This window comes from Callithrix jacchus, chromosome 3 (genome assembly GCF_049354715.1).
Source record: "Callithrix jacchus isolate 240 chromosome 3, calJac240_pri, whole genome shotgun sequence".
Taxonomy (NCBI): Eukaryota; Metazoa; Chordata; class Mammalia; order Primates; family Cebidae; genus Callithrix; species Callithrix jacchus.
Window position 1 is genome coordinate 143,375,366 of NC_133504.1, and position 16,971 is coordinate 143,392,336.

Genomic DNA, 16,971 nt, shown 5'->3' on the forward strand with positions numbered 1-16,971 from the left:
TGGGTTTGATGTGCTAGTTAAATTCTGTAATCTACATAAATACAGATTAATGACAACTACAGATGTTCATCTGTTGATCTATAAAAATCAACTTGCTAACCGCATCTTTAGGAAACTGTGGTTTAGATGATTCATTTAATGACATTATAGGTTGGTTTGTATTTTGATTCTTTTGGTCTTGGTACTTGACAATACTGATAGCAAGACTGCATACCTTCTAGGAATGAGAAAATTTTTTTTCTTTTTTGTCTTGCACGTGATTTTAAATAGGAGTGGTGATGGTGGCTATTCTCGTCTTGTTTCTGTTTTTAAGGGGAATATTTCTAATGTTTCCCCATTTATAATCATGTTCACAGTAGACATTTTGTAGATTTTTAAAATCAGGTTAAGGAAGCTCTCATCCTGCTTTACTAAGATTTTTAGAAATGTTTTCATTATGGGCTGGGCACAGTGGCTCATTCCTGTAATCCCAACACTTTGGGAGGCTGAGGCAGGTGGATCACTTGAGCCCAGGAGTTCAAGACCAGACTGGGCAACATGGTGAAACCCTGTCACTACAAAAAATACAAAAGTTAGCTAGGTTTGGTGGGATGCGCCTGTTGTCCCATCTATTCAGAAGTCTCAGGTGAAAGGATTGCTTGAGCCCACGAGGTCGAGGCTGCAGAGAATTGTGATCATGCCACTGTACCTGGCCTGGGTGATAGAGAGAGGCGCTGTCTCAAAAAAATAAAATAAAATAAAAATAAATAACATTTTAAATCATGAATTGGTATTGAAATCTGTGAAATGTTTTTCCTGAATCTATTTAAAAGATTGTATGTTTTCTTTTCATCTGTTAATGTGCCAAGTTGTATTTATAGATAGCCTAAGACTCAATCATTCTAGCATATTTTGTTGAAACTCAGCTTTGTCATGGTTTGCCATTTTCTCATATACTTTTCTGTGTCTTGGTGTTTCCCTTTTTCTTTTCTTTTTAATTTGAGATGGAGTCTCTCTCTGTTGCCCAGGCGGTAGTGCAGTGATGTGATGTCAGCTCACTGCAACCTCTGTCTTCCAGTTTCAAGTGATGCCCCTGCCTCAGCCTCCTGAGTAGCTGGAATTACAGGCACCTGCCACCACACCAGGCTAATTTTTGTATTTTTAGTAGAGACAGGTTTCACCATGTTGGCCAGGCTGGTCTTGAACTCCTGACCTTGTGTTTCCGCCCACCTCGGCCCCCTAAAGTGCTGGGATTACAGGCGTGAGCCACCATGCTTGGCAGTGTTTTCTTCTTTAGATCCTTCAGGTTTGATTTTTGGGGAGAATTAGCAGTCATACCCCTTTAGTATGCTTAAAGAAACTAGACAAAGTGGCTTAAAAAAAGACTTCTGTTAAATATTGTTTGCACTGAAGGGTTAATGTTGGTGTATGCTCTCTGAACCTTAGCCCCTAATCTGAAAATTTGGTTATAATAATGTCTTCCAAATAGGCTTGTAGATTCAAAGGAGATAAAAATAAGTCAAAAGTCTTGTATAGTGATTTCCCTTTGGGATTTCAGATTTACCTACTTATTTTGATTCTATTTTTTGTAGAAAGCTGCTATCAGCGAATCTACAAAGTACCTTCCAATTACTCCTTTTAATTAATTAACTTATTCAGATCATTTACAATTGATAAAATGTGGTATCTAGAACCTTCTTTGTTTATTGCTGGTCTAGACTGTACTTGAAGTTCAATCCTGTGTCTTTTCTTCTATTTTTTACTCCTTCATTTCTCTTTGTTTTTTTTTCCCCCGCTGGGCCAATTCTTTGTGATTTGATTGAACTGTGCATTCATTATTTTTGTTAATCATTTATGTTTTGGTGGGTCATGGCTCTCAAGTGCATTTTACTTTCAAGAATGAGAAAGCGTCTAGGAAATTGTTATTAAAATTATTGTCATCTATGTCCCCTAGAAAGGTGGTGAGTCTGCTCTTTTTTCTTTACTGTCCCAAATATATAAGCGTGCGTGTGCGTACACACACACACACACACACCTGCAGTAAGTTGCTAGGTTAAATTGTGTTCTTAAGGAGAGTGAATATCAGAAACAAAAAGTAAGAGGGTAGTTAGAGTTTTTGTGGTGAGAAAAGAGGTTTTGGGAGGTGGGTTAGGGTTGGAGATAGAGGGCGTGATTGTTCGTTGGGGGTCATATGTATCTTCTCTTGGTGAGGCAAGCCTCAAGAAACTTTCCATCTGCCACAATTTTATTTAATCTGCTTTCCTAGGCCTTATTTGACTAAGACATAGTTAACTGTATCAATATTTGTATTAACAGTATTCTCTTATTTTCTGTTTCTTTGATGCTCTGGCACCTGGAGTCTAGAACTAGCAAACAACTAGCCAGGGAATGAGCCTCTCATACGTAAACTTATCAATCCAGAGCTCACCCCTTTTCCCTCTGCTGGGCTCTCATGCTACCAGCCAATGTTCCCTTGCCCTTGTCACCCCAGGGCCAGGTTCCAGACAACCAGAGCCCACAGAAATGATTTAGAGCAGCAAATCCTAAGCCTGCTCAGCCTGCTTACCCTGCCTTGGCCATTCCTTCCCACAGAAACCACAATAAAGGCATGCCCCTATGTTTTTCCCTTGTTCCCTCTGCCTCCTGACCAACCCTGATGCTTCCCCCTGTGGCCCTGTGTGGCATGCCATGCCTCCTGTTTCAAGGCATCTGTGAGTGTAAGAACTTCTTCCTTCTTGACAGTCATTTCCGTTCCTGTGTATCGTAGATACATTTTTTTTCTTAAGAGACAGGGTCTCACTCTGTCACCTAGGCTGGAGTGAACTGGTGTGATCATAGCTCATTGTAGCCTCAAATTCCTGGGCTCAAGTGATCCTCTTGTCTCAGCCTTTTGAGTAGCTAGGACTACAGGTGTGTGCTGTCAGGCCCAGCTACCTTTTAAAATTTTGTAGAGATGGGATCTTGCTAGGTTGCCCAGGCTGGTCTTGAACTTTTACCCTCAAGCGATCCTCCCACCTTGGCCCCCCCCAAAGGGCTAGGATTACAAGTTTAAGGCATTGTGCCTGGCCCCTGGGTACATTTTTAACTGGTATTGAAGACATTTATCAGGGATGATATGCTTCTAGGTCAGAAGGTAGAATGTGAGTTCAAGTTGTTCAACACTTTCCTAACGTTACTATTCCTTATGGGAGATATTCAAGACCTGTGTGCTTGTTATCCCTTTATTTGGTGTTTTTACTAGGAAATTCTGTCTTCTTTATTAATAAGGTAATTGTGGCTACAAAAATTTAGAAGGAAACCTGAAGATTCCCTCTTTACCCTGTTCAGAGCTTTTTGAAGTGGTTCCCCAGGTTTTTGGATATCATGGAACACAGAAATTAAGCAACAACATAGAGCTCTACCTTTGTCACACAATACACACACACACACACACATGGAATTATTTATCTTATAACGTTGAAAATGCTATAAATATAATATTTTTTACAGGTTGACTATAATGAAAAATGAATCCACATTGGCTCGTGGATGTTATCCCAGTATGTTGGGAGGCTGAGGTAGGAGGATGGCTTGAGCCCATGAGTTCCAGATCAGCCTGGGCAACGTAGTGAAAACTCATGTCCACAAAAAGTAAAAAAAAAAAAAAATGAGCTCAGCATGGTAGTCTTGCAGTCCTGGCTACTCAGGTGGCAGGATCACTTAGGTCCAGGAAGTCTAGGCTGTAGTGAGCTGTGATTGTGCCACTATACTCCAACCTGGGCTACACAGGGAGACCCTGTTTAAAACAAATAAACAACTAACTAGTTTTCTCTTCTCAGAGTTGGAACACTTCAACACTGTAACACTGTTCTATATTTCTAGGGTATCAAAGGAGATGGTACAAAACATATTTTAAAAATCTATGGGAGTTAAGATAGTTAATAACAGAAGCAACATAAATTCCTATTTCAGTTGAACGAAAACTCAAGCAAAAACCAATGAAGAAAAGACAAATTATATTAATTTTCGACACAACAAGTTTTCCCAAGCTAGTATGTTTGAAGCTTCATACAAATGTGCATGTAGACACAATGGTGTCACCACCAAAGTGATAGATACTGGAGTCACTGAATAATCATTGCCTATGAGATTATGCTGATTGAAATGAACCTGTTTATGGAGGTGAGTGACAGAAGGGTAAAGCAGGCAGATGCCTTTGTTTCTAAGGGCCTCTATAAAACTGTCACTAACTCTTTGTCTTAAAGTTTCTCGACACATGAACTAATCCTTAACTTTCCATGGCTTAAATTTGAGCCAAAACAGATGTAATCAATCCAGCCTAGAGTTCCCCAGTGGAGCAAGTGCTGGCTTATGGACTGGGTCATGTACGTAACCTATAGGAACTCAAAGTATATCCTTTAGCATCAGAAAAATGTGGCAGAGAAGGGATATGTGTTTGATTTTTAAGTAATCAAATTGTGTTATTAATTTAAAATCCTCACAATGAGTTAATTCATTTATGCATTAGGAATCCATATGAAAAAGTCTTTCTTATGCTTTAGTGGTTTCTAAGAGGAAATTATTAAGTTTGTCTTGATTATAGTATTACCATTAATGGGCTGATGGAGAGTAGGAATAAAAAATGTTTATACTGAGATGAAGCTCAAATACTCTCTATTTTATATGGTGGTTAACCAGTTAATATGTTATCTTGTCTGTTTTTTCAAGGGTGAATTATTTGTGCCACCATATAGGGTAACTTTCTGATGTTGCCATGGCATTTGTAAACAGTCATGGTGCTTGTGGGAGTGTCTTTTAGCATGCTAATGCATTATAATTATAAACTCTCATCACCATTTTGGTTTTGGTGGGTTTTGGCAGGCTTCTTTACTGCAAGCTGTTTTATCAGCAAGGTCTTTATGATCTGTATCTTGTGCTGACCTCCTATCTCATCCTGTGACTTAGAATGCCGAGCCATGTGGGAATGCAGCCCAGCAGGTCTTAGCCTTATTTTACCCAGTCCTTATTCAAGATGGAGTTGCTCTGGTTCAAATGCCTCTGACACGCCCAAGTTCAGTGTTACTCTCTCCCAGAGCTCCAGTCTCTGTTTTTATCACCCTGCTGGAGTGTGCTCAGCTTGACCTTCGCTGCTGGATGGCTAGCTCCATGCAGGCAGGGTGTGGGAGGCTGCTCAAAGCCATGGGTCTAGCATCATGCCCAGCTCACAGGAAGTGCTTATGTTTTGAAAGAAAGAATGAACAAAGGGCTGCTTTCCAATACCAAGGGACTCTTGTCACACATACCTTGTGCTTAGCTGTTTTTGCTTCTATTGAGATCAAGGTTAATTGGTACATTTGTTAAAAATGAGGTAATTGTTTTAAAAGGTAGTCAAAAGGAAAGATGACTATTGAAGCCTCTGTGAATAATTTAATTAGCAAACTACCTTCAGAGCTCATTAAGATCACCCCTCATGGAAGCCATCATTCCCTGCTGTGAAAACTGACTCAGCTTGCACTCTTTTTAAAATTAGTTGGAAATGTTTTTGTTTTGTTTTGTTTTGTTTTTGCTGTCATTGTATTTCTGTTGGAATACTGTGACTTTTATTGCATATCCTGTGATTAAGCTTAACTTCCTGTGCATGCCATGAAGAAACTATTTCTCTAAGTTTAGTCACAAGATAATGGTGCACATTCACATTTCTCATTTCTCTTAATTGCATGCCTTCTACTTGATGGAGTACCACCATGATTCAACATTCAATCACTTTTTAAAAATTATTGCTGTCTTCTATTTTATTTGGTGATGAATATTTCCTGTTAGTTTCTAGCAGATTGCGTTTCACATTTCATACATGCCAACTTAAGGCAGTTTCTAAGATTTCATTCAGAAATGAGTAATTCTGGTGAATAAAGAGCCAGGAATGAACTGAAATGACCATATTTTCATGTACAAAAGTTTTGAAAGACCTTAAAGAGCTCTTTGTAGCAGGTTATTATTGGTCTACTTCAAACATGACAATTTGTAAAAATAGTTAGATTTTCAAGGATTCGGGATAATTTATCAACAAATGACAATTAGTATGTATTGGCATTTTATGTAGTTACTGACAATATAGAAATTACTTATATTTCATAAACCAAATATTCTACTTTCATGCTATATGTTTCAAGGAATCTATTTTAACAAATGAAATTGTATTCTAGTAGCTACAATGAATTCAAATTTATCTCTTTGAAACCATGATTTAGAAACAGAAAAAAGGGAAGAAAATTGTTCAATTTATATTTCACGAGCTGTTGGCAATTTTTTGTTGTTGTTAATTCTTTTGATTGCTATCACTGGACTTATGAAAGAGAAAAAGGGGCTTAATAAAAGAAATAGCAGCATGAGATATTCACTCATCTTTTGCTGACCTTTGGAAAGTTAATCAGATTTGTACATGTGAAGTTTGAGTACCATGATGGAAACATGAGGTTTGAGTAGCATAGTGGAAACCTTATTTTTGTTTTTTATTGTTTTTTTGAGACAGAATTTTACTCTTGTTGCCCAGGCTGGAGTGCAGTGGTGTGATCTCAGATCACTACAACCTCTGCCTCCCCTGTTTAAGTGATTCTCCTACCTCAGCCTCTTGAGTAGCTGGGATTACAGGTGTGTGCCACCATGCCCAGCTAATTTTTGTTTTTAGCAGAGACAGGGTTTCATCATATTGGCCAGGCTGGTCTCAAACTCCTGACTTCAGTTGATCTGCCCACCTTGGCCTCCGAAACTGCTGGGATTATAGGTGGGAGCCACCATGCCTGGCCTGGAAACCTTATAAATATAGCTTGTAGGAGACCCTAAGGAATCTTAGAAATTGGCATTTTAGTTCAATCCTTTTATTTTATAGAATTGTGTAGAACTGTGGTTAATAGATGGATTTTGGAGTTCATAGAAACCTGAGTTCAAATCCTAATTTACTAGACATGTAATTTGAGTAAACTATTTTATCTCATTTAGAATACTTTTTTCACTTGTGAAATGGGGTCAGTGATACTTATCCTGAAAGGTGGTCATTATTAACTGAGACAATATAGTCATACTGTCTATGACATAGTTCAGTTTTCAATAAATGAAAATGATAACATTAAGTAATACCTGTAAGGGGATACAGCACCAAAAAAGACTAACTGAATTAACCAAGTTACAGAAGCAGCCCATTGGCACTTCCAGTGGGGGACCTGAGCTCTAACCCTCCTTTTAAATTTTTGTAATATAATGAGATGTTTGGCAAGTGGTTTCATTTTGTCTCAATTTTATCAGTGTTAAAATAAGTAGAGACAGCTGGGTGCGGTGGCTCATGCCTGTAATAAAAGCATTTTGGGAGGCCAAGGTGGGTGGATCATCTGAGGTCAGGAGTTTGAGACCAGCCTGGCCAATATAGTGAAACCCGATCTCTACTAAAAATACAAAAATTAGCCTGGCAAGGTGGCACGTGCCTGTAATCCCAGCTACCTGGGAGGCTGAGACAGGAGAATCACTGGTACCCAGAAGGTGGAGGCTGCAGTGAGCTTAGATCATGCCTCTGTACTTGAGCCTGGGTGACAGAGCCAGACTTTGTCTCAAAAACCAACAACAAAAAAAGTAGAGGCTACTTTATTTCCCCTTCTTTCTTTCGCAAGGACATGTTATACATAGAGTTAGAGCTAGACTGGAAATAATACCTGTAAGGCAGTTTACTTTTTGCCTTTTCAGTTATATGAATGATATATATGTAGAATGATTAAACATTTATCAAAGTCTTCTTGGAGGGAAACATTTAAAGAAAAAGGCTGAATAAAAATGGAAAGTTAGCATTGTGTAGCCAAGTGACTGTCAATGGCTTTGGTGACCCACAAGGGGAATAATATGATATTGCTTAAAACAAAAGCGAGCAGAATTCTTAGAGCTTTACCTGCTTCAGGAACTCATGTGGATCTAATTTTACTTTTCACTCCATTCCATCCTGTCCTTTGTGGGACCTACATGTGAACTTAAAGGCTATTAAGAATTCAAAAAGAAAACCAACATGAAAAGTGAAAAAAAATTGACATTCTGCATAATTGATTCTCTTTGAGGAAGAAGCCATTTGCCTTAGGATGAGTTGTGAGTTTGCCATTTACAAGTTGAGTATACTTAAGTCAGTCAATTGCCTTCTCTGAGGCTCTTTGGAATGGATTTAAGGAGCCTCAGAGAATAGTTTAGCTCAGGAGGCAAGGATCAAATGAGGTATAAGAAGTTTTGTACATTCTGAAATACTTTTGATGTAGTATGGAGTCATGGTTTTGAAACTACATTTAACATTATATTTTATTTACCTTTCAAAAATTTTTCTTAATTTGGCCATTAGGAAAAAAAACCCAGCAACTCTTTTTGGGTGGTCCTGGTTATTAAAAAGATGCTGACCAGCTGTTCCTGAACTTAAGATAAAAGATTAAGCAAGATGAAGGAGGTTTATAGTAGAACACAAAGGGTTTAGATTAGGCATAAATAAGTCTAATTGCAGTTTTGATTTGTTTGAAGCTGTAGCGTTTTTCTCAGGCATATTATAAAATTTTCTTTAGGTGCTTTCAAAAACTAAAAATGGATTTTTAAATCTGTCTCTACTGGGTTAGGTAGAGTCCTGCTGAAGATATAAAGATGATTAATATTACCTCTAATGTTTGCTTCTGACCCAAGAGTTGTACAACCATTTAATAAGTCAGTCTGGAAATAGAATATAGAATTTGAACTCCTTGTATATGTAATAATTGTAATTTTAAAAGGTCCTACAGTATTTCACAGTAACTAAATTGAAGAGATAAGCTGAAATGAAAGTCATTGCTTTAAAAAATCTTTTTTTTTTTTAAAGGCTTGTTTTATTTTAATGGCTGATCTATGTAATCACGGAGGCCAGTATGTACAGACAAAGGAGGAGCTTTTATTTCTTGGTCTCTTCCTCCTTGGACAAAATCTTGATGATCTCCTCCTTTTTGGCCTGGAGGCGCTCTTCAAGGGGCTTGCTTGCTTCCTTGGTCTTAGACCTGCCAGCCTCCGCCTGGTCAGCCAGGAGCTTCTTGCGAGCCTTGTCTGCCTTCAGCTTGTGGATGTGTTCCGTGAGAATCCGCTTGTTTTTGAACACATTCCCCTTCACCTTCAGGTACAGGCTGTGATACATGTGGCGATCAATTTTCTTAGATTCCCGGTATCTTCTGAGCAGCCGGAGCAGAATCCTCATTCTCCCCATCCACGTAACCTTCTCTGGCATTCGGGCATTGGCTGTACCCTTACGCTTACCTATGCCCATGTGCCTGCCCTTCCGGTCGGCCAAGGTGTTTTTCCTGCAGTGAGCCCGGGAATGGACCGTCATAGGCTTGCGGATGATCAGCCCATCTTTGATTAGTTTACGGATCTGTTGACTCGAGTTAGCATTGGCCATTTCATAGGTCTTATTCGGGTCCAACCAGACCTTCTTTTTGCCACAGCGGAGGACACTAAAGGCGAGCCTCTTCTGAAGCCTGGCATACTCAAGGATGTGGCCGCAGCAGCGAAATGAAAGAGCTCCAAAAATCTTTGTAAGACGGCCGGGTGCGGTGACTCAAGCCTGTAATCCCAGCACTTCAGGAGCCCGAGGCGGGTGGATCACGAGATCATGAGATCGAGACCATCCTGGTCAACATGGTGAAACCCCGCCTCTACTGAAAATACAAAAATTTAGCTGGGCATGGTGGCGCGTGCCTGTAATCCCAGCTACTCAGGAGGCTGAGGCGGGAGAATTGCCTGAACCCAGGAGGCGGAGGTTGCGGTGAGCCGAGATCGCGCCATTGCACTCCAGCCTGGGTAACAAGAGCGAGACTCCGTCTCAAAAAAAAATCTTTGTAAGAAAAACACTAACTTCCTATAGCTGTCAGTTTCAAAGTAAGCTATAGTAAGGTTCTTAATTTTATTCCTGAAAAATAAAAGTTCTTTATATCAACTTGTCATATATAGGGAGATGGTTCGAGTTGGAGTTTTCAGTGTGTATGAATTCTACATTATCTATTGTTGACCTTTTCATATTAGCAAATGAAGCTGCTGACAGTGATTGTACATATATGTATACAAGTGGCGGGGGAAGACTACTGCAGTTCTACAGAAGGCTTTCTTCTATATCTTACAGGAAAAGTCTGCCCCTTGATTTTTCTTTTATTACTACTACTGCTGCTGCTCCTACGACTGTGGCAGTTATGCGCCAGGCTTCGTTCTAGGTGCTTTAGACGTATTAGCCCATTCGAGTCTTATAACAACTTACTGAATATGTGCTATTACCGTCCCCATTTAACAGAGGAGAAAACGTATAGAGAGAAGTCCTCCTAGGGAATTAGAGCTAGTAGGTGGCAAAACCAGCACCTTGTGTTGTTTGGTCCAGAACCTGTGCCCCTGCTACTCTGCAGTCCTGTCTACTACTAATCTACCACACTGGCGATTGCATATCGTCCTCTCTGTATTGCTTACTTCCCCAGTAGGAAAACAAAGTTTTACACAGTTGGAAATGATAAAGAATTACATACAATCTGCTATTGCAGTTATAGAGTGGATTTTCATGAACTTTTCTTGACATAAAATTTAATATCAGGAAGTTGATTTCATGTGAAACTTCAGTTGTGTGAAATATTGCCTACTCGATCAACTTTTATGAGCATATTAGAGAAAGGCAGTGACTTAACTGCCATACTCAACTCAGATGGTGATACAGGTGTACATGTGTGAATTACCACATTGCAGTAATAGAGTGACTTGGTGAAGAAGTGGGTACAGGAGACAAAAGAGATACCAGTAAGTATGACTTAGACTTTCTTCAGTGCCAATTATTCAGAGAACCTTAATTAACTTGTAAATGTACCCTTGATAAACTTAAAATGACCATGTATAATGTGAAGTTAGTATGATGTGTTAAAACTGTTTAGGACCGGAAGTAGACATTAGGAACTCTCACAAGTATCTAGATATTCAGAATTTGTCAATATCAGTAAAACAATTTTCAAGAAAACATGACCTGTTAGAGATCATGGAAACTATGTATTTCTTCTAAACTGTTGGAATAGACAAGAGTGTACAAACTTCAAATGACTTTAGTACATCTATATGAATAAACGTAGTGAAATTAAGTAAATGAATTCATCCAATATATCACTAACTCTTGAACAGGCTGAATTAAAGACTATGAATATAAGATAATACCACTTATAACAATAGTAATACTAGTAACAACTACAAAAACTACCACACAACTTACATTTATTGTGAATCGGGAAAGTGCTTTAAATGAGTTATGTTATTTAATCCTACAACAACCCTGTGAATTCACTATTATTACTTCCAACTCCACAGATAGGAAAAAGAGAGCATTAATTATGTATACAGTTACACAATTAACAAGTGTCATTTATTCGATATTTACTGAATGTACCTACCACAGATCTATACTGTTCTGGGTAGTGAAGAATTAGCAATGAGTAGAACAATGTCCCTGCCTTCATAGAAGGACCCCACTTTTTATGAGAGAGACAGACAACAAACAAATAAACATGGAAACATAATAAGCCAGCTGGTAATTAGGATTATGCAGAACAGTAAACCCCAGGATGGAGACAAAAGAGTGCTAACATAAGGTACTGCAATAGGCATTGTCACTCTTTTATGCAGGGCAGTAAGGGAGACCTCTCTGATAAGGTGACATTTTAGCAGATACCTAGAGGGAGAGAGCGAGATTTCTAGGAAGAGTATTCCTGGCAAAGGAGAGAAAGAGATCCCTGTGCTTGGAATTGGAGAGGAGCATGATCTAGGAGGCCATGTATTTGGAGTGGGTGAGGAGGAGCATGGTTGGAGTTTGAACCCAGATTTATCTGACTCCAGAGTTTATAAACCACTGCACCAATCTGATAGGGCAACCACAACGTTACCCAACCTACTGCGATCTTAGAGACGTATTAGCTAGATACATATTCTCATGGAAAAGAGAAGGGTAGTGACAATCTACTCTGAAAGTTCTGGGTTGCATTGAGACTATGTGAGAAATCCCTGTGGTTTGTGGAGAGGTGTTTTTGAGACTAAAATTAGAGAACAATTATGGAGGATAAGTTTGGGAAACAGATTGTAACTCCCATGCTCAGAATTCTCTGATGGTTCTTCGACTGCCTCCAGAGCTTTAGAGAAATTAAGTAACTTTCTGAAAGCCCCATAGCAAACAGACCTACTTTTGAATTATGATAAAGACTGTATTCATAACTACTGATCTGTGCTTTCCTTCTCAAAGTGAAACCAATCACACGCTCCTTGGCTTCCTGTCACTTCCTATCAAAGTCGACATGACTTGGCAAGGAATGCAGAATCCCCAGAGTGTGACTGCACCTTGTTTTATGCCCTCCTTCCACTGTCCCTCCCTGTGCGCCTTGGCATGCAACAGAATAGTGCTCCTCAGGGTCATGTTCCTAGGATTTTGTGCATTCTGAAATGTCCTCTTTTCTCTTGTTTCTCTTGTTTTGTGACCAACATTTTATATTTTTCTCGATTTTTTTTGTTTGTTTTTACCATTTTCCTTCCCAGGTTGAGTTTTAACTTCTTCCCAGGCTGCGTTTAGAGCTTATGTGTCTTTTTACTTGCTCATCATTTCCAGTAGAAATCATTTCTTCAGTCCCTATCCTCCCTGCTGGGATTATACTTGCATAAAAACCTCTGCAAGCATCAACCATGGATTTTATTACCAAACTTTTTCAGTAATTTCTTTGCTTTTGTATCTGCCTTGTCTTCCAAACTATGCCATTCAAAGCTTTAAAAAAAATCTATTTCGCAACCAAATATAGGGTTTGGCATTGGTTTACCTGCTTACTTAAATTTAACTGAAGAATATTAGATGCAGAATTATAATGGTGACAGATTTGATCAGATTAAAACAAGTGGAGTATGTTGAGCAGTAATGTTAGTTCATTATGGAAAAATAGATGATAAAATCTATTCAGTGAAAGAGTATGATGTGTCAGGCATTAAACTCAGTGTAAAAATATATCATTCTGTTATTCCAGATCAAATTCAAACCTGTAAGATATATCTTATTAGGTATAACTTTAAAATTAAATTAAAATCTTAATAGATATAACTTTAAAACTAAATTGAATATGTATTTATTTTTGAACTATGACTAAGAGGATAGTAGGAGGGTGAGTGAGGCTTTAAGTAGAGGAAAAAGTCTTTAGAAAGGGACAGAAGCCATCCTTGTTTCTTTGCATTCAGTTTTTAAAACGTTACTACAAATGTGTATACTTGGCTATATGGCAGAGATCTTCCGGAGAGAACACTGCCTTCATTTATAACTTGGACATGGCATGTTGGGTGAGACAGAGGGCTATTGGGGAAGTGAGCCCAGATGAGACCTTGCATATAATGCAGTGCTTCGTGCTGTTATCAACGGTTAATTGTAAAGGTTTTAGTAAGTACCATCCTTCCAACCTAAGGACCAAAGTGGGATACTTCAGGCCATGGTTATTTAGCATAATTCCTGATTTTCAGTAAGTAGGAAGCCTATTAATTAGGAAGTCTATAGAGTAATTTTTGAATGAAATGCTCATTGCTGATTGCTGTGTTTCTCAGACAAGTATTTAATCTCAAATTGATATATTGCTTATAATCACTGGCAAATCATTTTGAGACAGTCATTTAATTTTGGCTTACATTTAATTTTGGCTTACTCTAGTGATGTTGAGTTGCACTCTGAAAGACTTAAGTGCAAAATCTTGAAAAAAAAATTTAGCACATAGTTTTCCCACATTTTTCATGACACAGTATAGCTTTTCTTCCCTTTTTTGGGTTGATTTTATTGTTCTCTTAATTTCTCAATATTTTGTGCTGATTATGTGAATTAGACATTATTTAATCCTAATGCTTAGCCTCTCAGTAGGAAAGACTACATTAATGCTCAGAAAATACATTTAAAAAAGTATTTTGCTTCCAACCCTTTCCAGTATCCAGTAGAAATTTATTCTAAAGCTCTTTTTGTGGGTTTCCTGCAGTGACACCACAGCCAAAGCCCTGTGGGAAGCTTTACTGAACACCAAGCACAAAGAGGCAGTGATGGAGGTTCGGAGACATCTAGTGGAAGCAGCAAGCAGAGAGAACCTGCCAATCAAGATGAGTATGGGTAAGCCTAAACCTAGGACACAGGCAGACTCTGGGGAAGCTTATTTAAACCTGCTCTGAATTGTGGGCCAACCTAGCCAACATAGAATCTAGGTCAAAGTATTAACAACTTTTGCATACTGTTGAAAGAATAGGGAAGGAATATGTGCACGCTGCCCTTGGGTTCAGCAATGACCACTTTTCTTAGAGTTAGCTTTGGGAATTCTAGGAGAGATTTTGCTTACAAAGAATAATTACTTTAGTTTCTTGTTGATCTATTCTAGAACTATCAAAATTGGCCTGGACCACCTCTCCTTAATTCTCTTCTACCCCACTCCCTTTTTTTTCCCAGTCTGCCCTCATTCCCCCACTTATGGTGGGTGAAAATTCTTTTATTACTTTAGAATTAATGAATGAAATTATACTGAGAAAACAATTGAGCAGGCAGACATTCTCTGGCCTGGTCCCTCATCCTTACAGTGCTAATTGTCAAGTCACATAAGTGTTATTTCTTTTTCACTAATATTACACACCTAATTTTTCGATTTCTCATTTTTTTTCACATCCAGCTTTGTCTTTGGTATTAGACGAATATAAGTGCAATGGAATTTAAGTTTTAAATGGCTTTTTTTAAATCAAAAAGTCAGAGAACCACAGAACTGTTTTGATTTTAGAAAAGAAATTTGGCTTATCAAAATATTAAATAATTTTATTGATACAGAAATATTTAAATATGGATATTGAATCTAGTTAATAGGTAGACTTTGTTTCTGGAAGCTTGCAAAATTTTATTTTTTCTTTTAAAAATAAGGTTTCTCTCTTATAATCTGTTCTTAGGTATTCAGTAAATATTAGTACATTTTACTGGATGGGAAACTTTCTCTTCGCTGAGAGTCATAGCCCAAGTTCTTGATTGCTTATGGTGGCAAAAATAAAAGTAAGGTGAAACAGAACAAAATTTGGAAGTAGAAAAATATGGATGAACCTAGGAAGGAAAAAGTTATAGGATTATAACATGAAAAAAATGTGACTTTTAGTGTATTAGGTGACCATATTTGAGGGCTTCAAGGAGCATAATGATGTTAAGAAAAGTGAAATAACTAACCATAATTGAGAGCTTACAGTATGCTAGGTCTTTGGACTCTTTACATGTGTTATCTTATTTCATTCTTTGAGCAATTCTATGAGACAGATACTATTAGTATTTCATTTCTTAGATAAGGAAACTGAAATGGAGAAAAGTAAGTTTCCCAAGGCCATATACCTGATAAGTAGTAGGACTGGAATTCAAATCCAAGAATTTTGATGCCAGATAATGTATACTTTATTTATAAAATCATGCTAATTCATAGAACCAATACCAGAAGTCCTACATGTGGTTTTGAAGGGTGAGAGGTCTTTTATTAGTTTTGAATTAATACATGAACTGCTTTACTAAAAACAGTTGAGCAGACAGACATGTCCTAGCCTGGCCCCTTACCCTTAGAGTGGGTCTCAAAGTTGCTGCACTGAGACTTCCGGGCATTTGACTATTAATTCTCTTTCCTTTCTTCCTCCTTTTTCCCTTCCTTCTCTCCCTCCATCCCCCAACCCCCTCTCTCCTTTCCTTTCCATAGCCCTAGGTACACATTAGGAACAAGTGTTTTTACCTTATCAAGTGTCTTATTCATAAGCATGTTAAAACAAGAACTAATTAATATTGTAAATCAGCTGGGCGCTTTGGCTCATGCCTGTAATCCCAGCACTTTGGGGGGCCAAGGTGGGCAGATGAGGTCAAGATATTGAGACCATCTTGGCTAACATGGTGAACCCTCCTCTAAAAATACAAAAATTAGCTGGGTGTAGTGGCACGTTCCTGTAGTCCCAGTTACACAGGAGGCTGAGGCAGGAGAATCATTTGACCCCAGGAGGCAGAGGTTGCAGTGAGGTGAGATCCCACCATTGTACTCCACCCTGGGTGACAGAGTGAGACTCTATCTCAAAAAAAAAAAAAATTTTTTTTCGTGAATCAAGGCAAGTAGGAATGCACAAAGGGTCTTGATAATATGGTTAATTTATATTGTGTTTCAGTGATACAACATTATGATGCTGTTACAGAGCATAAATCAATTTTTATTGCTTGATTCACGACTCTCGAAAGATCAACAAACTACTTTTCTAAAGGGCTGTATCTTTGAAAAAGAATCAGAGCCAGAAATTTATAAAAATGACAGGCAATCCCATAAGGAAATCACAGTTAAATGTTTGAGTTTTCTGTCAACCAAAAAAAAAATTTTTTTTTTAGATGGAATGGTTTGCTTTATCTCAAAACTCCAGATAGGGGTTGGGGTGGGAGTAAGAGGAAGAAAGAAGGAAAGAAACAGAGGATTGTTAGCAGAATTCTGTTGTAAGAAGGACCAAAACAATTGATTTAAAGCATACTCTATTCATGTGCCAACTACAGTTTAGTAACAGATAACACAGTGTGGCTGCCCATTTTTGCTTCATATCACTAGCCAGAGTTTCTTGTGTCTCATTTTCATATATAAACAGATACATAACTATGAATAGTAAGGAAAAGAGCTGGAACTTGTAACCGTAGTAAAACATTGATTTTTGAAAACTGCCTATCATATAGCTTATCACAGAGCATTTAAAACTATAAAGTGGATTTTATAAAAGCACAATTCTCCCATCCTTGCTATAGTTTCTACTGAAGTATAAATTTTTTCTGGCTATAATAAAGGCTTCTAGTATTTTTAAGATGTTAAACAGATTTTAATTCTAGACTCAGGATTCTCTTGTATTTAAATTTATGGAGAGGGATCCCGTAATTGAAACCTCAGATCTTAAATAGAAAATTTCTCGGAACAAGGTAAGTTCATGTTA

At 38.1% G+C, this 16,971-nt stretch overlaps 1 protein-coding gene and 1 pseudogene across 2 annotated transcripts in view; one reads left to right on the forward strand and one right to left on the reverse strand.

Moving 5' to 3' along the window:
* The window catches only part of SCFD2 (sec1 family domain containing 2), a 446,165-nt gene that overhangs the window by 44,652 nt on the left and 384,542 nt on the right, over positions 1 to 16,971 (forward strand). For both annotated transcript variants that reach the window (XM_002745846.6, XM_008993346.4), the window contains exon 3: positions 13,998 to 14,125. In XM_002745846.6, coding sequence (XP_002745892.4) covers positions 13,998 to 14,125 — 128 coding nt within the window. The remainder of the gene's footprint in view (positions 1 to 13,997; positions 14,126 to 16,971) is intronic.
* On the reverse strand, positions 8,822 to 9,515 carry LOC108590731 (large ribosomal subunit protein eL19 pseudogene; annotated as a pseudogene).